We start from the raw sequence: 24,893 nt of genomic DNA, 5'->3' as shown, positions 1-24,893 counted from the left end.
TCGTATGATTTAAAATGCACCGTCACCATGATGCAAAATGCTGAAAGTTTATTTCCAGGAAGCCCCCCTACTGCAGCTTGGCATTCGTGAATCCTTGGAGCCAACAGTCCCAGCTTTCGCTCTCTAATGAAACAGAAGACTTCAAACGTGACTAATTGTTATCTATTTGTTTGTTAATGTGCCTCTTGTTTGGTGCTGTTGGGAACAGATGTGCCTGATGAGCTTTGTGAAGTGGCAGAGATATGCACCGGGACGAGCCTAATCAGTAGCACAATTATAAGTCGTAGAGTACATCATCTGCATGAGCTGACGAGGAAAATAAAGTGCTTGTTGTTTTTCATCTGCTGTACATGCTGCATCTTGAGCTTGTCCAAGTCATAGTTGAAGAACTGCAGAGTTTTCAGAAAGAAAAAAAGAAGAGCATCTGCTCACTATGTGCCTGCTTCAGCATGGGGAAACATTAAGATGAACTGATACGGGTGTGTTACAGTCAGAAAGTCTGGCCTATAACCTAACCCGTCTGCAGCTGACAGGGGAGGAGGGAGCAGAGGTGTGCTGCGAGATGTGCGATGGAAATTAGGATGAATCTGATGATGTGGGATGACGGGAGGTGATATACTCCCTGACCTCTTACCTGACCCTGCGTGGTGATGCCTCAAGACTTACATAGAGGCAACAACCTCAGTCTGATAAAAGCCTCAGGCTTCACTTAGATGGTCCATAAACACCTAATGGGTGCTAAAAACATTTATTATTTTGTTAAAAAGGCAACGTCCATCATCTGGTGCAACGTGTACAGCAGAGGGTTGCCTCTTCATTCCCCAGGTGATGTGTTCCCATCAAATACCAGTTTGATAAAACTGTCAATATTAGTTTCATCACATGAGGGTCATAGTGTTTAGTTTACAGCTCACAAATATGTTAATGTTAATAATATGGACTAAGTTAATTAAACATGATTTCACACCCCTCCCTCATAGTGATTATGCTCTTTCGTAATATTATAATACCATTACATGAACTCCTGGCTTGATTATTATTTAACATACTATAAATAACAACAGCCTGCCTTAAAAAATATATTTTTTACATTTGCTGCAGATGTGATTAAACAACAGGGACCGGTTTGTGTGTAGACTCTGTGAGTGTGCAGCTCTGGCATCAGGTTCAGGGAGGCCACTTAAAGGTGAGGGGTCTTGATGGTGTGTTTAAGCCAGGACACAGCATGGCAGCATGGCCTTTTCTGTTAGTGTTGCAGCAGGGAAACATCAAGTGGGCAATGTTGCATACAGGAAGTATCACTCTTCATATCATAATCTGGATGATATGAAGGGTGATACTACAGTTTGTGCTGGTTATTTCTAAGAATAAAACACACAGGCTGCAGATGTACTTGCTTTTTAACATGTACTTCAAGGTTGTGTTGTGAACATAATTGTTTGCACACTTGCATATATACTGCATAAATTAGGCTTTGCATTATATATGGACAAGAATACATGCTCTGTATGTTTTCCTACAGAATGGATGAGTTTTTTTCCTGTTAACTTTTTAATCTTTTTCTCCTCAACTTTCTTTCTAGTTCTTCTCAGCACTGTTTTACAAAGTGAACATGAGATGATGCAAATGCATTTATCTTGGCCTTTTCTCTGAACGAATAAATGCACAATACTCCCATTCAGCTTAAGTTAAGAATTACAACAGTGAAAGGGTGAAGGATACCGAGAACTATAAATCACTTGCTACTCTTTTGGCACCCACACAATGGTGACACCTCAATAATTTAGGTTTAAAATTAGACCTTGTGTGTGTAAGGGCAGGGTGCATGTTCTTTCTCTCCCTTCCTTGATTAGGGTAATGGAAAGCCCAAACCGAACACCATCACAGACCAAATTCAGATTCCTCCAACGAAACGCGAATCTCCGCAGGCAAGTCTGGAAATGCTGCACATCTAAATTGCATTTTTATTGCACTGCACATCTAAGATGAACACACTTCCCTCCACTTTCATGTTGTGAATGCAGAGAAGCCTCTCTAGTTTATGTGATGAGATTTTGAGGTGTGTTTCTAGCGGTCTTCTGTGTTTAAGTATGTATGTGTTCTGTAGGTGAAACATTTTTGCTTGCATGTCTGCATAGTGCGATATGTTGAGTGTGTCCCCAGCACTGGAGATAATGGTAGCAGGCAGAAGCTAAAATACAGTCCCATAAACTGTAATGGATCCCATGGGAGATGCGGAGCTGATATGAGACTTGTAGGCCTCTCTCATGCTATATTGCCTTTAATATGGGGCTGTTGACACAGTGCATAGTGCATGATAGTCAAGAATGTTTAGAGGAACAGCAGGATTATGGCATGACTATATTAAAAAGACATTAGGAAAATACGACACGGGCACTGAGAGCTAAGATGTAGTGTCAGAACATGGAAGATCATTTTAGGATTTTAATAGTTTCAGATTATTCCACTGTGGAGGAGATAGGACTCCCTCACAGTACTGTGCCATTAATCTAAATACACAGTCTTTATGTCACCTTTTATTAATAGTATGGCAGACAAATAGTCTTTTTATATTTGTGTTTTATACAGAGCATTGTGCTTTTATAGGATCAGTGACTGTAGCAAAAAAAAACTTAAGATAATGTTTAGCGTAGTCAGGGACAATGGAGCTCGCATGGACAGATACATCATTAATCATTCTGTCAGGGGTGGAAGGAGGCAGGGTTGGAGGGGCGAGGGGCGGGACGGTGGTTTGGAAGGGTGTTGGTGCAGGGGGGGCACTGACAGTTTGGCAAGGTGATGTGTGCTGAACTACCAGCCTGTGGAGAGCCCCCCCCCACTCCCTCATTCCCCCCCTCTATGATATCACACCATCTCCACCTCAATAGCCACCTTCTTCCATGTTTTCGCCCCATCTATTAAGGCACTGTGTTTACCCCCTGGTGTGTATCTCCTGGGCCTGTCTGTCACTCACACTACTGAGTGTTAGACCCCACACACTGCATGGGGATATTGAGTTTTGAAATGTGTGTGTATCTAACAGTTAATGTTAGGACAGACAGCATATTCAGTACTCATGAAAGACCTGATATGAAAGTTGCATTATGGGGAAAAAAAGGGGATTCGATGCAGTTGATAGCAGTTGTTATAGACCACAGTGACAGCATCATTACTAAACCATTGTTATGTCCAAATGTTAACTATTTCCTGATTTTAGGTCAGCAAGGTTTATATGTGTACATGTATGTTTCTGTAATATTTTTGTCATCTTTGTGTGCATGTCAGTAAACTGCACAAGCATCACTGTAACTTGATTACAGCAAGTTCACTGCATAGTCAGTCTTTGTACTTTCTGTGACTTCTGACTAATATGATTTGACAGTAAATGTCACTGTAGCAGGTCTTTGCCATTGCTGTCAACTGAAAACCTTTTATGTTTTAAATTCAGTGCAAGGATTACATGCTTTTTAATAGGATGAGAAATATGTACACACTCATGATTCATGAAACCACTTCAAAACCAATTAGACAAACTCGACAACAAATGGTCATCAAACTAAAAACAAGACTGTAAAGTACAGCTCGTGTCATACATGACGGGCTGTCATGTAAATAGTTACACCTTCTGACAACTGAAAAACAGAAGAGAAGGATTTTCTGAAATGATGTCTTTTTGATTTTCAGCTTGTTTTGAATGTCAGGTGCACCACATGAACCTCGCAGGGGTGTGGAAAAAAAAACCTCTCAGATCTGTGGAATCCTGATAGGAAGTGGAAACAGCAGTGGTCATTCAACACAACCGCAGGGATAATTGCATTTTTTAGGAAAACATCCTTTGGTAGATTTTCAAACATTCTTAAAGGTTCACCCCTGCGTGTGGGCTCTTTGATCTGTCAGCTTGATTTTCCTGAGAGGTCTCTTCCTGTATATTGTGTGTCTGCATTAATATGAGCCATTGATTACATGCTTCTGGGTGGACATGCATTTGCACTATGCATGTGTATTATTTCATGACTGAAGGCCATGTGTGTAGGAGTGTGTAGCTGTGACATCAAGGGCTGTCCATAGACAGGAACCCAAGAGAGTTGCATCAGTACGGCATTCAGGCACACAACCACCTGATATAATTGTCGTGTCTAATTTACCTCTGAGCCTGACATGAGCCCTACAATCAAAGATTTAAAATCTCCTGCATATCTGAAAAAACTTTACATTCATTCAGACTTACAATTTAAAATAGTGTTTTTTGTCTTTGTTTACTTTTCCCTTCCTTGTTCTTCTGGTTTGCTAGTGAAGCTTCTGTGCTAGTCACGTTTTAAACACCTGCTTTGAAAACAGAGATCAGTCGCGTGGAAAAGCCCAACAGAAGCCTTCAAGGGCTGCGGATCACAGGCGAAGTCAAATATTTGGGTATGGAGCGCCGGGGAGGTGCACAGAAGAAATCTTTTCATCCCTCCCCCCCAGATGAGGATTTCTGCAGCTGTCAGAATGCATCTTAGGGTTTTGGGGAACGAGTCCTGGCAGGTGACAGGGTGAGATATATACACCAAAGAAGCTGATTAGTGATTACAATACGCCTCTGTTGGGCCAAGCGCCCACCCGTAGTCGCAGTAGTGAAAATGGAAGAATTTTAATCTTGCGCTGTATTCCTCCAGCATATAAGAATGCTTAGGCCGTATGATGTCTTCTCTCTGTTTGTGCCAGAGAGACTTGAAAGACAGCTATTACACCAATCTAAGAGAGTAACTAAAATATATTGGAATAAGCTTGGGTAGAGCCCCTAGGTTGCAAGTTGGTATAGTGGTACATTTTGAGTTTAAATCCACCTTCAAACGATTAGATGTGAGGTATTAATACTTTCTTACATAATCCCCAGCCCCAGGCTGTTGAAGCACCAGTTTCTTGATGAGAAAGTAAAGAGGGGAGTTTTGAAATGTCCACCTGAAGGCATGAAAGCTGATTTTGTCTTTAAAAAGTCCTCAGTTTTTTACTACGATACTGTAGTGAATCTACCTTTAGCACAGAGAATTTGAAAGACAGTACAGGTGGCTAACTATAGACAAAAAGGAAATCATGAGTATCTTCATTAAGGCATCAGATTATACTGTACCCCGGTGCTTTTAGTACATTGTTTGTCATAGTCCTTTCCTCCACTGATCTAATTCCTTTGTCACCACTTCTAAAAACGTGCTCCACAGCAGCAAATCGAATTACATGTGCATGTAGATGTGTAATGTACATGTCACATTCGCTGTGTTGCATGTGACACTCTTTAAAGTCCTGAGCACAGAAGCCATTTTTGTGTCTGTTAAAATCATTGGAGGACTTGAGAATTAATCACAGGTACCATTTCCAAATGAACAGCCAGTTGAATGGGCTACAGGGTGATTTACATAATCACTTTATCTCAGTTTTTTAGCCCTCTCTGAACTTAACAAGACAGAGCTTTTTTCCAAAAGAGCACTTGGGTATTTTTCAAAACACACTGCAGCGGGATGCTGGGAGGACTACACAGGGGCGGCTTCGGAAAAGGGTAGTCTCATTATCATATCATGTTAAATGATGACAAATAAAAAGTGTAAAATACAACCATGTGCAGTGCTAACTAACGGAGGAAGCTCATTTTAGTTTCAAGTTTCAAGTTTCAAAATGACACCAGGATAATTGGCTGTTTCTTTATGTCTGTTGCCTGCTGTCGTTTCCTGACTTTAGTTTTTTAGATATCTGCCACCGGGGAGTGTCAAAGAGATGTATGGGGTGCAGATGAGAAGAGGCAGCCTCCACTTTTTTAGACTGTAGAGCTATCACTATCTGTGGCTATTTATCTGCATATCCCTGTGGGTGACAGGGAATGTGGCTGAGCTCGGCTCTGGCTGAGCTCCGTCCTTGGAAGTGGGTGAGCAGCGGACAGGCTGGGAGTCAGACAGATGCCCTCAGCTTACCACAGATCATTAATGCATGAGGGAGATGGAGATGGGCAGTATCTTGTTCCACTGTAGAAAAGGTCACAGCCAGTGGAGACTGCAGAGGAAAGACAACATGAGTTGAGAGGGGAGATGCAAAGGTAGAAGTAAGGAGGCAAGAAAGAAAGCAAACTGGAATAGCTTGTTTGGTATACATACGCAGTGTTTTATATATATATATATATATTGCACTGCATGTGAGGATGCATATTTGTGCTGTTGTGTACAATGTGTCCATTTGTATATATGTGTGTTTCAGCCTCTGCCATGAGTACAAAAGATAACAGCATATCTGATTTACCCATAAAACTAAGTGCACATGTACTGCAGTAGGCATCCTCAAAGCATCAACGTCTCAACAAGACAGTTTATGTGAACTGTTAATAGGCAGACTGAGATTCTGATTGTCTCTCCGGTGTTTATCAAGCTCTGTTTTTGTGTAGTGTTGTCCTTCTCTTTATGCAAATTCTGTGAAAACATACTGCTTTGAGCAAGTCTGCACACGAGAGTGGATTCTGATAGCAAAGCACGCTCAAAGGTAATCACCATGGGAAAAAGACCATAAAAACTCAGTGACTTGGTACTTGAGAGTCCTCTTGAATAGCAAAACAATGGAAGAGACACAGTGGCATGTTTACCCTGAAGAGGCGTGTGTTCATTCATTTCATGTGGGGATACAACAAGATGCCAGATAGAGATTCTTTACCTTGATAAAAGTGCGTGCATGTCAAAAATGCCTTCAGTAATGCACCTAATGCGTAACTCGCACAGATATTTTTCCTCCTTCTCTCTCAGATATTACCTTAACCCTTAAGCCATGTTGGACAATCTCTCTCTTGTAGACTGCAAACGATCAATCACATTCATCATAGCAAAGGTAGCACAAGTCCAGTGTTTCCGGCCATTCTGCTGTAATACAAAATTGCCTTAATGTAAACAAAGGGGTCATTTTTAATGACATAAAACTGCCTTTGTTTGTGGCCAAAAGCATAAATTAAATACCCCTCCAGTACTATTGCAAGGTCAAGAGAGTAACATCTATTGTTTGACTGACCGTATGCTTAAATCTCCAAACTGGAAGATGTCACTTGAGTTAATTTCTAATTTTGAGTCTTGACAAAACTCAGCTGTTTTCATAGTTTTCCTGTGACTGTTAAAGTGATTACTGTATAGTATAATGCACACCCCTGTAACAACATTTTTTAAACCAGCCTCCATCTCTTGCTCCCTGGGAGAGTGACAGTGATGAACCACTTCCTGATTGCAAACAGTTCCACACAATACACACAATATCCATTATTAAATTTTTCCAATTTCCCCCCTTCTCATTTAATTTTGCAGAGATGAGCTTTTTAATCCAGTGCTACAGATTTGTCTTGTGAGCGAGTGTGCACATTCCATATGAGATACTGGAATCCTCTCTGCTCAAGCGTGGCTGTCTAAATGGCTGTTGTGGCTGGGAGGTCGGCATGTTGTGGCTGGTTTTGCCTTTCTCTCTGCTGCCAGTCTCTGCATGTCCGCAGGGGGCCATAGCTTGCTGTTGGTTGCTGGATGGTAAAGGTGACGGGTGGAGTGAGAGCAAAGGGACAGGGACGGGAGGGGGGGTGCATACTTGCTCCTCATTGCCCCTCCATTATTTGTGGTTGACCTATTTCAGCATTGAGCAGCAGAGAGCTGGGAGGGAAACAGGGCAAAATCACAGGCTGACAGAAATCCCCTGGTGAGTGGAGCTGGGTGTGTGATTGCCTAATGGAGTCACCCCCCGCACTCACACAAAACAAACACACAGCTACTATCTGCCCTCCTTCCAACCAAGTGTCTTTTCCTCTTAACACATCCATTACCAGGTGTGAGGTTGTGCGTGATTGTGTGTGTGTGCATTTGTGCGTGTGAAACATATGTGTTGGACAGTTAATCAATATGGAAATGTTGTCAGGGTGTGTCTCTGTGTTTATATTGTATACTGTTTTTTCTTTGTGGCAGGAATATTGTGATAATTTCACAGACTATTATCCTGATTGGTAAAGTGATATCAGAGAATATATTAGAATATGATCACTGTCCTTAACAGCCTCATGTTTGCTGAATGTGTGCACCAAACAATTAGCTCCCAAAACCATCTAAATCCTTTACCACAGAGGGGTTTCCAGCTTTCCATACTTAACGTCTGTGGGTGGTTGAGGGCTGTACACAGTTTCTGTCGCCTCAAAAAAAAAAAAAACAAAAAAAAAAACTGTGAAATCTGATCTACGCTAGCTACTCAGATATATTTGAGATGCACTCTGTTTCCAGATGTGAACTGCAATCTATCCCAGCCAGATATAGAAGCAGTCTGGATATGATGATCTGATACCAGGTTTGAACAGGGGAGTCACATAAGTAGGTTTATGAGTGTGTAGGCATGGCTTCATATGTCCACTGCACATTGGTCAGTAGCACTATATTCTTGCAGCTGCTTGACTGTCTGTACAAGAGTGTAAAAGTCAATAGGAATGTGTTGGTCGATCTAGTGTGTGTCATTCCTAGGAAAAATAACCAGGGGCAACAAAACAACAGATTTTTCCTATATACCAAGCCTTATACTATTTGGTGCAAAAAGTTTAAGAAATAAAAGTGGAGGCCCCCTGAAGTCTGAGTCAAAAAAGAAAAGAAAAAGTGACTACGCCTCTGTAATTTTGCATGTATGTGTACGTGCATTCTTCAATTTGCCTTCAATGCTTCCAAAGCCCTGTTCATTTTAGACACAAACTCAGCAAGAATCCTGGATACCCTTGAATAAACACAGGAACACACAGTATTCATATAACAATACATCACAAAAGGAAAACTCTATACCACAGAAATGTTGTTGCCAAAAAAGTTTCAGTTCTTGTTTTGCTTCTGTGTAGGTCGTCTTCTATGACTGAATTCAGGTGATACAAAATATTGTGCTATAACACAAAAGAAATGTACTTTAATATCCCAACTGTAAGTGAAAAAGAAGCAGTATTTTGCAGTTTCATATGCAAACCTGATGATTATGACTGTGAATGTGAACTGATTATCAGGAACTATAAATACTACATATGTGCAATTTCTTGAAATAGCTTGAAATCATTATGAAGCTTTTAAATTATGAGATACAAATTAGAATCAATAAACAGTGCCTTAAAAGAGCATCTGTCTTAGTCTCCTTAGGAACAGACTGATCACTGTCTTCTTTTGACAATGAGGCTTGTTAACATTACATAGCTTGCCTTATCGTGTTTCTGCCACAGTGAGTAATGGCTACAGTACCTCGACAGACACACTTGTTTATTTAGTCCCATCTAATGCTCTCTACACAGTAAGTAAAGAATTAACATGTTGTACAACAGCGAGCTTGTGTAACAGTATTAAGATTTTAACAGCATTACAGCCATATCTAACACTTGAGCTGTTGGCTCAAAGCAGCATAATAAATTGCTGGAAAAGCGGATAGAGTTTGTGTTTTGTGTGTATTTTGTGTGTCTGCTGTGCTGCATTCATGTGTCTGTGTGCACATGTCAGAGCCCTCAGGGCCAGATAGAGAGTCATGTCTATTAGCTGGCTATTTCGACCGGGGTCTTGTTTTTATTATCAGCATCATAACGGTGGTGTGTGTGTGTGTGCCCTTTAATATATCACCTCCTGCTCCCCCTCTACTGATCCCGGGGCTAAGATTTATGATTCTGCATTACATCTGCCTTGTCACATTAATTCAGCCATCACACATAGACACATGTACACACATGCAGGCACATAACTCACCCTCACACACGTTTAGACCTTTAAAAGCCTGTGCTGGGCATACACCCATGTTTGGTGCATTAGGACCCACAGTAAATCCTGATCTTCTTATTCCCTGTCATATCTGAGTCCTAGCGGATAACAGCAGGTCCCTGTATTCAATAGGGTTGCAAGCACAAGAAAAGACTATTGTAGAAAGAGCATGTGAAGAAAAAAAAAACTTTTTATGTTCTCTCACCATGCAGTTTGATTGACGAGATGGTGAGAATTAGATTTAGGAGGTTGATGTGCTAGAAAAGTATGTACATGTGTCTCTCAGGGGAATAAGCAGGCAGCCAGATTCAGTGACAGACATGGAGAATAGACTGTGCTCCTGGGACTAAGTCTCACACATTCTGACACACTTCCAGTCTGTAATGTCCTTCAGATAAAGTGCTGCCAGGGATGTATTTGTGAGTGGGGTTGGACATTTGAGTGCTTCAGGATATATGTGTGAGGTTGGCACGAGTGAAGTGTGTGAAGTGTGTGTGCTTGTGCGGGTGCGGTGCATACCCATGTGCATAAAGTCATTTTCCTATTGAGAACACATTATGAGAGGATGGTGGGATGATTGACTTTCCTTTTTGTCATATGGACTGACTGACTGAAGTATTATCATCATGCATGGATCATCATCCTCAGCAGTCTCACATAAAAATGTGTAATAGCTATGTTCGCCATGGTGCAAAATACTTTTTACCATAAAGGCTTTGCTGTCGTCCTTAGAATGCAAAATATTATATAGATGCACCCTGGTTATAGTAAGTGGCTCGCATCGTCTTGCATCTCTGTTCATCTTGCTGAACTTCCTGGGAGTCCCTCTGCATGAGTTAACTTGAAGCATTCCAGTACAACATGATGTAGGAGCAACACTGTAATTCAAAGCAGCTGAGTTTCAAAGTTGTTGTGATATTTAAAGATCAGATCATAAAAATGGTTGATCATAATTTCCCTGAATATGTTTCCAAATTAGTCATGTTGACACACGAAATGTTTGGATGGAAAATTCTCAAACCGTTGTCACAGCACGTAACAAGAGCCACTGGAGAAATATAATGGTGCTTAATGTATAATATATACATATGTCTTAGTCTCTCGCTGTGTCAGTTTAAATCAGACAATATAAAAACATTTCCTAACACAGCTTGTTCTAGACACAGTTGTGCTGGTAAACCAGTTTCCTCTCAATCTCTGTGCTATTTTTTTTCCAGTAGGTGATGCGAGGTGTTTGCGGGAGAACTGAAATGCTGTCAAATACTGTAACAGGAATCTGATCTTGATCTTGAGGAAACTGTACCGATTGTCATCCTTCTGTTTGTATATTTTGCATTCTGGTCTTTTGGCCTTTTGCTGCAGGCAGAAAGGGGGCTGCCCGCTGCTATGAGCCAATTAGCCAAAGTAAAGGCATCACATTGAGCTGTTGGGCACAGCGAGAGGTCAGGGAGCGCAACACGTCTCTTCTGACAAGCTCCACTCCACGGCCCACTGGGCAGTTTTGGGTAGGGTGATGGCCCTGTCTGGCTTTGGGCACCCATATGGGTGTGACATGTGACAAGTGAATGGGCATGCCAGTTTGTGCTAAAAGGACCAGTCGTTATGACAGCAAGGGAAGTCAAGCAAGGGGCTTATGTATGCAGTGGCTGCTTTAAACTGAAGTGTTTGTGCATCAGTGAATGCATGTGCTCAGCTAGTGGGTGGGCGCGGAGGCACAGAAGCATGACACATATTGACACCTGTCATTGAAGACTTGAAGCATAAAGACAGCAACCAGCAAAGCTGCATGAAGCTAATTGGGGTTTGTGCTGTCTGTGTTGTACCTTGATGGAAGGAATTAGGTTGGACACCCCACACGTTCCGTCCACCCTCTTCCCCTCTTTTTCTCTCTCCCATGGACTCTGCTCAGAGAGCAATGTATGTGCCGTACCGCTGTGCACTGTAAATTAGTCCCGTGTGGTGACATGGTGCTTGCTGGGTAATTTGGACAATGGGGCATTTGACAGCTCACCCATCACAGCTACAACGCCCCAGGGAGCCACTTCTCCTCCTGAGCTTTTCTCTGTCTCCTTGCGCTCTCCTCCCTCGGTGCTGATGGACTGACTCTCTAAGTAGCAGCATCATTCTCCAATCAACCACCAAACAGACCTTTCTTTCATGAGCGAATAGAGGAAAAGGATGGGACAGGAGAGGGTGGAAATATACTGTCCAACCTGAATGTTGGAAAACTATAATGCTAGAGAGTGAGAAGAAAAAGGAAAACAGGAATAGTGATAGTGATCTACTATGATACGAATAAACTTGAGAATACACTTTTAATACGTTACACAAACAGTGTTTATTTAATATCTTATTTATAGCATTTTCTTCAGCTCATCAACTCATCCATCTAATCATCACCATATCTTTTATACAGAAACATATCACACATTCACAGTTAGCAGTGTATTGAAAGTGTCTGCTCACCTCTTTATCACTCATAGGACTCACTGTCTCCTTTTAATTACTAGAATGCAAAATAGATGGAGTATATCAGCTATTTCCTGTTCATAGTGCAGATAAAAATGAATGTCATGAACTTTGATCACCATGATGCTTTGACCTTGCTTTCTCTGGCTGTGTGATGTTACTGGACAGAGAGTGACCCAGGCCTAGCATGACCCTGGCAACCACCAGCTGCCTCCTGCCAGAGTGCAGCCAGAGAGAACCAAGTGAAGGTCAGGCATAAGGATCAGAGAGAACATGTAAACACTCCCAATGAGAGAGACATGGCTGGCTTTGCAAAGTCAGGAGGAGAGAAGTGGAACTGTTCACAGGAATTGATTACACAACTTAATCACTGATTTTACTGGCATGTAATTTTTTCATAAGATTCGCCTCTCTTCTGGTCATAAGGTCACAGATGGAGATAAGGCGGGAGCGAGAAAGCAGCTTTCTGTTTGCTGTGTGAGTGTTTATCAGCAGATTTGTTTTAAATGCTTATCTCCAGACTCACTCCTGCATTTTACCGTAGGCTAAATCAATTTGTGCAGATTCCAATTTTATCACATACTCTGGTAAAGATAAAACCCATGAATTATACCACTTTAAATTATTCATCTCTTTTATTTGGAGGCTTTAGTGTGCATAATCTCTCTCCAGGTGACTTTTGACTTGCAATGGAATGATTATGTGCTGTGAACTGATTGAGGTTAATATTGGAGCCACCTGACTTTTAGAGAATCTGTTTTTTTTTCTCCACTTCTCCCCCCCCTAGCTAAATTGTGTGATGGTAGGATTCCCCAGAGATGAAATATGAGCGTGCTTAGCACGTTGCAGCAGAGAGGCTCAGATAGGAGGGAGAGGTCACTGTCCCCCCTAACAGTAATCAATAAATACCTGCTGCAGCCAAGCGTTAGACGGGGCCCTGCAGACAGTGTGCATAGACACATCAGTGTATATAAAGCACTCAGCTGGAAAGAGACATTAGAGTGGAAGGAAGCCTGCACTCATTTTTCCTGATTCTCATGGAGCTTCTAAAGGATTCTGCTTTTAAAACAACAGCCATACATATTGATTTAAGCACTGGGATGTATGGGTCTTTACTTAAACCAATGCTAACAAGTATTGACTGTGGAAAGTCGTTACCATAGATTTATGTTCACTCAATATAATGGGTAGGTGTGCTTAAAGCACATTTATAGGTAGATCTGATTGACAGACTATTTATCCTGCTTCAATTGACTTGACAGCTGAGTGGTTTATTATTCTGCTTGACCACTCAGATGCAAACCACCTCTTGTCCTTCCCTGCAGTGGCTTAGCAGAACAAACACAGCAGAGTAAAACTCTCTGTTGTCTAGTGATCAAACCAACCACTTTACATTCCTTTTCTTGATCAGAAATAGGACATATAAGTATATATTGCATGTTTAATATATACATATATACGAATAATGAGTAGGATGAGTGGAAAAAAGTCAAACTGAGAAGGCAGCAGGGAGAAAGAGGAGAGGAAAGAGGACAAACAGAATCACTAAAATGGGAATGAAGATTCAGACGATTTATACCAGTGTTCATCTTTGTTCATGCTTGACTTGCCCCTGATGGAAGGGAAACATTGGTCCCACTGATACAGTGCCTTCCTTTGGACAATAAATCTACTTTGACTACAGATAAAGTAGAGGCGGCTTATCTTCCACTGTGATGTCAGAGCCCAGCATTCGAGAGCCGTTATGTTATCCCAGGCACTCGCTACAATATATGATACAGCAAATACAGTTTTACAAAAGCAGTGCCTATATGTACTGTATATACATATAGGGTTCAGAAAAGATGGAGTGTGATGTTTTTTTTTTCTTTCAGCTCAGACAAAAACGTGTAATAACTATACAGTCCACAGCATGAAAGGTCATGTTTTTGCAATAAGGCTCATAAGAACTTCAGCTGAAGGAGATTTAAAAATGATGCTAAGAAGTGATGTTTTCATTGTCTTTGGGACAAAAGGCATCATTATATGACTTAGATATTGATGGTGGAGTGTGGTGGTATGCTAAAACTGAAGAGTAATATGCCTTCCGAGGTCTTACTGCAACTCAATTGAACTGTGTTTACTGGATGATTGTTTATACAGTACAGCCAGAGACTGTTGATGTAAGCGAGTCACAATGGTCCTGTTGTTTCTCTGATGCAGTGAGATAGATGATAGAGTAAATGTTGAAGCAAAAATACTGAGAATACCAAATTGTTGGAGTAATGATTAGTTGGTGGGATCGTTTGAGATGCTGATGAGCTGTTTTTCATGTACTAAAGGTTTAGATAATGCACAGTCTCATGCATTTTGATGTGATTTGTTTATGAATTTCTGGTGTGGGAGTTTCATACTTCTGCACAGTTTGTGTTCTTATGTAACACGTCTTTTTTTAGCTGAAATTGTGGCTCTTTGTGCTCCTTTCTCATAGAACTTGGTGTGTGTCTTATCTCAGGGGCCGTGCTTTAATATGTTGCTGTGCCAGTGTTATGAGCCTGGTTTGACTTTGATTTTGCTTGTGTCCAAAATGTAATCATCCCATAATATTGCTCTACTCCCACAGCTATTGGAGTCGACTCAAGCCAGAGAGGGGCTGATTGCCAAGACTCTCTCGTACCTCTCTTCACTCCCACTCGCTAAGCTTGGATTAATTTGATTAATTCTGATCCTGTTTTAAATTGCTTTTTTTCCCCCCTCTCCTCAGACCATTGTGCATTCTACCTGATAGTTTCATTGACAATTCAGGATGGCAAATTTCATTTATTTAGTAAATTTATTTGGAGCGCTTATTGAGTGGCTCATTATTCTTCAAAACTTTTTTGTAGTCAGGATGTGGAACTGATATAAAATTCAACTAATATTCAATTTGTGTCTTAAAATATTCACTAATAAGACTTACAGTATGAATTAGGAAAACTCACCCCAATTACAGAGCAAAATACAATTTGAATAAAAGTGCTGCAAGGACATATTTCATTAAATTTTAAACACTCAAATGTGGAGGCAGTTTGGAATTTTTCAGATTAAAATCAAGCCAGAAAATTACAAATGCCTGAAAAATCCATATTGCATATCAAACAGTGGAGGCATGCCATATTAATTTTTCTGTTTTAAAGGGATAATACACTAAAAAAACAGGAAATACTCTTCATTATTTGATACGCTGAAGTCAGCTTGGCACTTGTTGAATATTGACTTTGTGATTATACACACACCATAGCTGTGTGTGTCCACCAAAATTGCATCATCTCCAATATGGCGCCAAGCTCTGTCAACTATTTTATCATGAGCCGTCTTCTCATTGCATATGAATGGTGGCAGAGGGGGGGAAAGTTTCTCTCTGAGCTTCTTGTTGCTCTCAGTATTCTGTTCACCAGGGAGTGTGGAAGGAGTTGCTGGGTGTTGGTGTGTCTGTGTGTGTGTGTGTGTGTGGGGGGGGGGGGGATGATTGGTAAGAGTCAGGGTCTTTCATTTTGCCATGTGGTTCCTTTTTTCATTTCTGTGCTGATTTTTCACTGGAGGGCTGGTTCCATTCACTTGAATTTATTATTTTTCACACTGAGGAAGTTGATGAATTCGAATATCTGTGAGCGAGTTTGTGTGTGTGCCTTTGCGCCGCACATTAATGCCTGTGCGAGTGTATGTGTGTGAGCAGATGAGACACGCGTCTCTCTGTGTGTAAGGGAGCCATGCTTTCATGGCTGTTTTAGATCTCTCTGCCTCACAGTTCGACTGAGCGACAGAGCCAGGAGGGGGAGAGAGAGAGAGATAGAGAGATAATGGGAATGGAGGGTGAAAGAAGGCTAACACAATCTTTAATGAGTTTCCTTGGCTCTCTTTGCCTGTTTCTGGGTCAGGGTCCCCTGGCTGAGGATGTGGGTGGACTGAGGACTATGGAGCAGAAAAGAACAGAGTAAGCCAAAGTCTGCAGATACAGACTTCAACGTCATAAAGTCATCACCTACAGATGTACGGGAGGGAGGCTGGACAGTGTTCAGAGTTATTTATGGTCTCGTTCCACTGTAAAGGAGTTGGTTTCACTGAAAGGTCGTGGGTCACTTTACTGGCTCGTCTCAATTAACTTTAGGACCCAAAAAAAGAAAAAAAAGAGCAAACTTTCTCTAATGACAGCAGCCTCACACTCACAAACTGTCCTGCATTGTAACAGCTCACAGACACACAGACCCCTCCTGCACCTTGGTGAGGATGGCTTTGGTCATTTTCTGATTGGCTTCTTCTGCCCTTTCATTTCCTAGCAATCAACTTCAATCTGTGGCAGGTATGGAAGGGGAGATAACATTATAGAGACATTGTTGGGGGATATCTGGTCAGCTGAGACATTATTTAGTGCTCCCAAAGCATCCACAAGGCAACCTCTGTCAGACAACAAGGCTCCAGCATGTCCACACAGGACAGACACAGGGATAGATAGGACATGGAAGAATTACTGATGAGCTGATAAATTCTTTTGTTATCTGGACAGTCTGCCTTCCTGCTCCGGTCCTCCTGTGCTATGTCTCTGTCTGTCTGCCCAACTCTATTTCAGTGTCTCAATCTGTGTCTGTCTGGCTGTGTTACGTTCACCGTCTCTCTGAGTTCTCCCGTCGTCTCTCTCTCACCTTCTGTTTCCCACTGTATCTCTGTCTCTATTACTCTGCCTTCTTTCTTTCACACTTGTGAATAATTGATGTCTACCGGTTCGATGGTAAGAATAGAACAGTTCTGGAGGTGACAAATGGGGTGGCGAATAGGCTTCATCCTCCTTTCTTCAAAGAGTTAGAAAGTTAGCCGTGCATGCTTGTGGGCGTGTTTGCCCATATATTTGTGCCATGTTTGTGTGTGCGTGTACACATGCAGTTGTGTGTATGTGATTTAAGACAGGGAGATGAAAGGGAGTTGTAATTACAGGGAAGCGTATCTGTCTACTGCAGAAGTATCCGAGGAATGGCACAAACTGGGCCAAAAGCCTGAGGTCATTAGATCTGCAGCATGTGTGTGTGTGCAAGCATGCGAGCTAGTGTGTGTTTGTGAGAGAGTGACAAAGAGAAAGAAAGAGCACAAGAGAGAAAATGGGGGGGGGGGGGGGGGGGCACGGCTAGATCAGCTTATAACTTCAGTTCCACAGAGTCAACCTCTGAACTCTGCTTCTCATTATTGGCTCTGCCTTGCTCGTTTCTCAGCAGTAGCTGATTGTGGTTAGACCGAGCAAGGGCCAGTTTCTGTAAATCCACGCAGCCTTATTGCCTGAGAGGAATCCCAGAATTTCCTGCACGCTAAAATACACTTGTGTAAACATTCCAAAATATCAAATGATAGGGATTTCACTGTGTGCTGTGCGAATGGATAATCCCATGCAAAGGCTGTGGTTATAATACTGTCCCACTGTCTCTTGTCTGCTTTCCTTTCTCCTTCCCAACCCATCCTTCTTTTGGGGCTTTTTTCTTCTTCTTCCTCCCTCCATCTTACCTCTCTTCACAGTTGAGGATGACTTTATTGGACTCGGTGACCTGCCAGAAACCTTTCCTTCAGACCCCCCAGAGCCACTTCCCGTGTTTTTGATAGAACCAGAGGAGGCCTACATAGTTAAGAACAAGCCAGTCAACCTCTACTGCAAAGCCACACCTGCCACCCAGATCTACTTCAAGTGCAACAGCGAGTGGGTTCACCAAAAGGAGCACACTGTGGAGGAGAGGGTTGACGAAAACTCAGGTCAGTAAAGCTGCTCTGATCTTCTTTTATGTAAGTGGTCACTGGTTAAAAATGGTCACAAACATTTGAATGTATCTATTTAAAATGGATGCACGAACATGCTAGTTACAACTTACTTTATATGAAAGTGAAAATACAGACACTTTTTAGCCACAATGGTTACCATCTTGCAACATAGCAGAAGGAAATGTTTCTTTCAGGCTTTCTGGTGAGTACACAAATTGCTGTGTCCGATTTGAACAATCCCCTGTTCTCACCTTGCATAAGTAAGTACTACATGAAAATGTACTGACACTAAAATGACACGCAGAAGCACATTTTTCTATTTTTCGTCATTGCACCACCATTTGTGTGTGTGTATCTCTGCCTTTGAGTGTGTGATTACGTACATGTTTGTGACCATCCAGAGGAAGTGGAGGTACTGAAGCTCCAGCAGGGTTGTTTTCAACAGAATTCAGCCCCTGAAGGCACCAGAGCCATTACACACAACAGCCCAGCACTGATTGGCTGCATTCAGCTGCTGTATTGGAAATTGAGTTCTTTCTGTCGCCCACAGGTACCAATCACATTGCATTTACCCTTTTCATTCCACTGTTTTGCCACACTCATGTCTGCGGGCTCATGCAGACACACACTGACAGCTGCTCCTTTACTTAAATGTGAATGTTTAGGCTTATAAACACACACACATACATAACTGTCAAGATACGGAAAGCGGGTTTTTTTTAATCTATATATTTGATAGTAAACGTGGTCTTTGATGAAGCTACAGGAAAGAAACTGTGTTGAAAAAGATAGACAAGGTTGCAGCACTAGAAACAGAAGCAGATAGTGTTGCAGCGAGCACAGATATAAAAGCAGTATATAAAAAACAACAACACAAAAAAACAAAAAAACACAACCCGACTCCCAACCTGAAATCCTTTCATTTTGACCTTGTGTACTTTAGGAAGAATACACAGATCTGAACATGTGTTTTGTAGTTAGGATGATGACAGAGACAAAGGTGAAGGTAGCGGTGTCTCTTAGCCTTTGTGTCAAAAGGTTTTCTGCTAAAAGCATCAACATGGAAAACAACCCACACACCATACACGCACCCACTCTACATGGTCATATCCACAGGCTATCTACTGCACAGATATTCATTCATTTATGCTCTTCCACCCCGCACACAAAACACACATCTCATCCACTAGAGCCCGGTGGATGTGTGTAGCCTCTACACAACCCACTCCATTGCTCTCTGATTTCCCCAGATTGACAGAAAAGGAACACCGATAGAAACTGGGCAGCCTGGTCAATACCGCTGATAGTGTAGTCAGAAGATATTGGATCTCTTCCTCTCTCTCCCAGTAGTTTTCTCTCTTTCTCTCATCTGCTCTCTGTGTTTCGCTGTCAGCTTGGTTAAAACTTATGATCTTATGAAAATAAGACAGAATAAGAGATTGAAACAGTGTAAAAAAAACTGAACTGCAGATGTTTATTTGGGCCTCAGACTGTGTACAACACATCTTTATTCAGATGTTTGACACTTACATTTCATAACTAGGGCTGTCCTCCTTAAACAATACTGTGTAAAAGTCTTCCTAAAGGCACTTTAGGTGTTTGTCCCGATATAAGCCTGCAGCATGAAATTTCATCAAATAAACAATGATGAAGAAATCAAGAGAGGCAGCTTAATCTGGCAGATCTGGATTTTTTTCCTTACTGCCTATTGAAGGTAAATGATAAACTGTTAATGTCATTATTTTTAAAATAATAATCACTTCTAACAAAACACTTCAGAGATGTTTTTGTGTTTTGGCACATGAATTATTCTTCAAAGGCTTGACAGCTTAAACAATAGGTTGGCCAGTATAATTAAATTTGACGCTGATGGGGGAAAAAACAGAGAGAAGTTAATGCTAACGTTAAAACAAATGCAAAACACATTATTGCAGACAAACCTCCACTAGTACAGGAATGTAAAAAGAAGTGGGCCATCCTTCCACAACACTGATTTCACACACACAGACATATCCCAAATATTTTTGCATCGAACTGCTGATGTATTTTACAATGTACGTCACATGTTATCAATACTCTTTAAAAGTAATGTTTGATGCAAATTATTCAGATTTTAGATGGTTCATTATGGAAAAAAAACACATTTTGCACAATGTTCCTCACAGCATTAAACGACTCACCTGCAGCTCAGCATTGTGGGTATTCTTGGATACAGTTGAATCTACCATATAACAGAGCTGTTCAGTGGATCAGTGACCTACATGAGTGCACATGGGTGTTTAAAAAAACTGATTAGCACCTTAACAACTGGTGTGATTGGGCATTATGGGCATTTGACAAGCAGCAGGTGATTACTGGAAATAACAGACCTTTTGATTGCACTTTTGAATAGGAGAAAAAAAAAAAACAAAGTTGGAAAATGTGACCTCAAATTTTTTCTGACATGAATAGAGACCTATTTTGCTTGAAATAATAAGACACACCCACATCAGTGATAAGTAGGTAAGGCAGTTATGAGCTTTAGTTGTCACCTGAACACTGCAGCATTTACATCCCAGGGCCCAGCGCAGGTTATAACTTCTTATGAGCAAAAGGAGCATTGATCTGTGCAAACGAGTGGCATATTAATTGTGAGTAGTTGCACCTATACACTGGAGACAGCTTGTCACTTTCTCTGAGTTATGATTTAGAGGATCGAACGGGAGTGCTCTTCATCGGACCAGATAATCAGAACACTTCCATTCCACTCCTCCACTTCCACCATTTCTCCTCCTCCTCCCCCCTTCCTAGCAGCTCTTCTTCAATGACCAGTGCCTCCTTAGTGTGATCAATATTCCTAAGACTAAAGAGCTACGCTAGTTCATGTTAATGACCTACATTAATAATGAATCATCTCAAATGAAGCACCCAGCTATTAATGGCACATATTGTAGAATCATTTTAACCTCTAATAGCCACATCAGTGGGTGTAAAGTAGCCCCTTATCGCTGGTCCTGATGTGGTCCTCACTCCTTTTGCCCTTCTTGATTGTAAATGAAAGGCTCTGTTTGTTTTGTTGTAATTCTATACAGCGTACTAAGAGCTGCTAGCTGACAAAACATATGAAGTCACAGGATGAGGTCAGCAGGCTCACCTCAGAGCTCTGCCGCTCTGGAAGAATGACTCTTATGATGTGTTTGAAGTCCAGCACAACGGGAAGAGTTTAATCCAGGTTTAGTAACAGCCATGAAGTCACGAATGACTCTTAAAGTAGACCGATAGCCAGTTGTCATCATCACTTTGGCTTCTTTGTGGCACAGATGACTTATTCTAATAACATCAGACAGATAATTGATCACTACAGAACCTTGCTCTGTCTGCAGCACTAAAAGAAAAAAACCTCCTGAGAATTGTGAGAATCATCTTATTGTTTCCACTATTGATTTTTCCCTCTGGTATTCTGATTGTGAAGTTCCCCTGACATCACATCCATCCTTGACATTCGCAAACTAACAAAACATTCTCCCAGGCAGACACATCGGCGTACAGTGCAAGACAACCACAGGCACATACCCTCACACTCACATATGTATGTGGAAACACACATGCATGCTGAAGCAAACAGTGACACCACAGACGGGGCTGTTCCTCTGCCTGTCGGCACACACGGTGTAAATTTTACATGAGAGCTAAGCTGGTGTGTGGGATGTCACTGCGCTTGGTGTGTGTGTGCCAGAACAACATGGCTGTGTGAAGGCAGTGAACCTGAAATAAAATGGCATGTTCATTTTTTAACCATCCATTCTCTGTGATTTCCATTCAGGCACCTACTATATAATTGACTTGTAGAATCCTTGAATAAATCTGTACCAAATATGGTCGCCCAGAGGAGTACAGAGGTCATTGTTATAAATATACACATCTGCAGACAAAGACAATACTCACTCCAAAAATATCATGCAGACAGATGTTTTTTTTAAATCATTAATAATCATGGAGCACTGGTTGCAGCACCTGCCTGCATCTATGTGTGAATCTTATCTTCATTCAGTGTTTTTTTTTTTTCTTTTTCTTTTTTTTCAAATTTAGATTAATGATGGAGGATCTTATCTCTTCTTCTGCTGGCAGTGAATCACTGTGATGAATTAGATTTCAGACAGAGATTAGGTTGCTGATTGAATGCACATTGGGACACAGATGAGTCAATGATCTATGACACAATGTCAAAGCGGTACATAATTATAATGTTACATCGGCAACACTCTCTTAGCTATGTCCAGTTATACAACAATGAATTATAAAATATTTAAAAGTATGTTATAAAAGCAGATTGTTTGAAAAAGAGACACATTTCTCAGCTACCTACATGCTTGGAGTACCTAAAGCTTGTTCTGTTTTAAATGCCACATCTCCCTTTGGACAATTTCCATTAAGAACTAACAATTCTGCTCTTGTTGACAACAGCCATTAATCATTAATTCCACAACTGTCCTGTGCTTGAATTAGCATGCACTCTGTGCAGCCCTTTTAATTTGTGTCTCATCAAGAGCCACCAGTGTCACCAGTTTTTTTTAGTAGGTTGCGATCAGCACCGAGGACAGAGATAAATACGTGTGTAATAATATTACATCTATAATAATATGAACAGATTGTGTAAAGAAATAGTGAGCAGGTTCCATGCCAGTGACCTAAAGCTTTTGACCACAAAAGGGGTCATATTTGTTGTTAGTATTAGCCCAGCAGGCTGTGACTAGATGGAAAGAACAGCTAAAGCTGCACAGCCATGTAACCACTGGCCATTTCAATTACCTTAAAAAGTCAGGTCACAACAAAACATTTTGCAGAACGAGTCATCAATAAAAACAGGATGACTAACAACTGGAAAAACTGCTTGGTGTTTTGGTATACCAACATGTAGAGCCACAGGGCTGGGGTGGCACAGGGAATGTTTCTGAGGCACACAAGTGGTCTTTCAGTAGAAACTGGACTGAAGTGAATGTCATAGTGCACTTTGACAGAATTGCTGACCAGGTTCATGACCATTAAGTTTCCAGAAGGATTCCATCAACTTGATTTTTTCCCAAGCTCTATATATAAAACTAATAGAGCAGCACTTTGGGGGTGAGGTGGCACTGGCTATTCACAGCATGAAGGTACTTTTAAAAATAAGCAGAAGTGTTGCAGTGTTGATGAATATATGCAATTTGATGTGTAGTATGGTAGTAATGTCAATTTTTTGCGGTGGCTATGTACTCACAAATGACCCCCGTTCATTCAAAGAAAAGATGATGGATCGGGAGTTTAAATGAGCATGGTATTGCACAGGAGGCATTCAGATCTTTGGTGAATGCTCTTGCATTGCAAAATACATACATATATGTATGTGTACCATTCACATCCGTTTACACATAAACATATGCAGACACGCGCCAATAAACACACAGCGCGGCAGCAGCATAATCTGCTCTAGAGGGGCAGCTGTGGGTAGAGGCATTTGTTTTGGGGATGATTTGTTTGTTTTGGTCCTGGCACCCAGATGAGCAATAATCAGAGGAGTTAGCAAACAGGATTGTGTTAGCCATGACGCCGAGAATCCTCCCCCACAGGGCCCAGACCCAAACAGCTCAGTGCTCTGGCTCCAGAATCAGGCCAGACTGACTCAAATACACAGTGCGTGAGGTTGGTGTTTATGATATCGTGATGCTTTTCTTTTTCTTCATTTCAAGTTTTTACTTTTTGTCCATTTAAAGCGACCAGTCTCCTTCTTCTTTTCCTCTTTCAGTGTTTCATCTGCCTTCTCTCTATCTCCTCCCACAGGTCTGGTAGTGAGAGAGGCCAGCATAGAGATCACTCGGCAGCAGGTGGAGGAGTTGTTTGGGCCGGAGGACTTCTGGTGTCAGTGTGTGGCCTGGAGCTCCGCTGGGACCACCAAGAGCCGCAAAGCCCATGTCCGCATTGCTTGTGAGTGCCCCCCCCCCCTCCTCCTCATCCTTCTACACAAACCATTATGTTGTTTTTATCTTCTGTCTCATCTTTGTGTTCCCCTCCAAACAAAACCTCTTGGCTGCCAACAAAAATGCGTCTCACTGACCGACTTGTGTATTGTGACAGATTCTGGAGATAGTAGCAGTAAAAAAAGGGGATTTTACTAACATGGGACTCAAGTGTCCCTTTGAACTTGAGTCTGTAAAAGGCCTGTAGAATCTGAATGGGTTTCCTTGTGTACAGTATAAACACTGAAAAGCACAGGGGGAACTACAGAAGTGTATACACATTGTGTAGGCCTTGGTGCATGTTTATGCCAGTGTTCCCCCATTTGTTTTCTGTACAAATTTCTGTATGGTCCTCATTTGTTCTCTGCTTGTGTGTCTGTCCTCCTGCTGAAAAGCACAAACACAATTGTTTCCAAATAATGAGAAACATTCTGTGCTGGCTCTCAAGTTTGGGCTCAGTTTTTAACTATTCCCCAAGGGACATGCCAATGAAAATCTGTAATGAAACCCCAGAAGACATGATGCAGAAAGCAGCTTTGTTTAAGTATAGCTGTGACATCAAGGCCCTACACAACACCTATTACGTAACACAACCGCTTGTGAGTTGTTGTCAAAATTCCACCTGAAGGGAATCCTTTTATAGCATCAACTAGATCTTTGCACTCCCTGTCAAGTCTTTTCAAGGCACCGTGACTGACAAGTTGTGCCAAACTTTGCTGTCTCTCTTTTGACTTTTGGCAAACAGCAGAAAAAAGGCAACACCCACTTGTACTGCGTACAGTTGTCCATGTCAAATATAATGTTAACATTGCTAGATAAGAATGACACCTGAGCTGTTTGGTGAACTCAACTGTCAGAATGATTTCATCTCGGCTGTGCAGCATAGCAGAGAGACGTGTTTTTTTTCCAGTTAGTAATCATGCACCTGCCTCTCTAAGTTTTTATCTTATCTAAT

At 41.5% G+C, this 24,893-nt stretch overlaps 1 protein-coding gene across 1 annotated transcript in view; it reads left to right on the top strand.

Annotated features, from left to right (window-relative positions):
• Positions 1 to 24,893, top strand: part of unc5cb (unc-5 netrin receptor Cb) — a 93,825-nt gene that overhangs the window by 33,892 nt on the left and 35,040 nt on the right. Inside the window, exons 2-3 of the mRNA XM_028417706.1 lie at positions 17,730 to 17,960; positions 23,763 to 23,906. Coding sequence (XP_028273507.1) covers positions 17,730 to 17,960; positions 23,763 to 23,906 — 375 coding nt within the window. The remainder of the gene's footprint in view (positions 1 to 17,729; positions 17,961 to 23,762; positions 23,907 to 24,893) is intronic.

Source organism: Parambassis ranga, chromosome 12, assembly GCF_900634625.1.
Source record: "Parambassis ranga chromosome 12, fParRan2.1, whole genome shotgun sequence".
Taxonomy (NCBI): domain Eukaryota; kingdom Metazoa; phylum Chordata; class Actinopteri; family Ambassidae; genus Parambassis; species Parambassis ranga.
The sequence above is the reverse complement of the archived record's forward strand: the minus strand, read 5'-3'. Positions and strand labels throughout refer to the sequence as shown.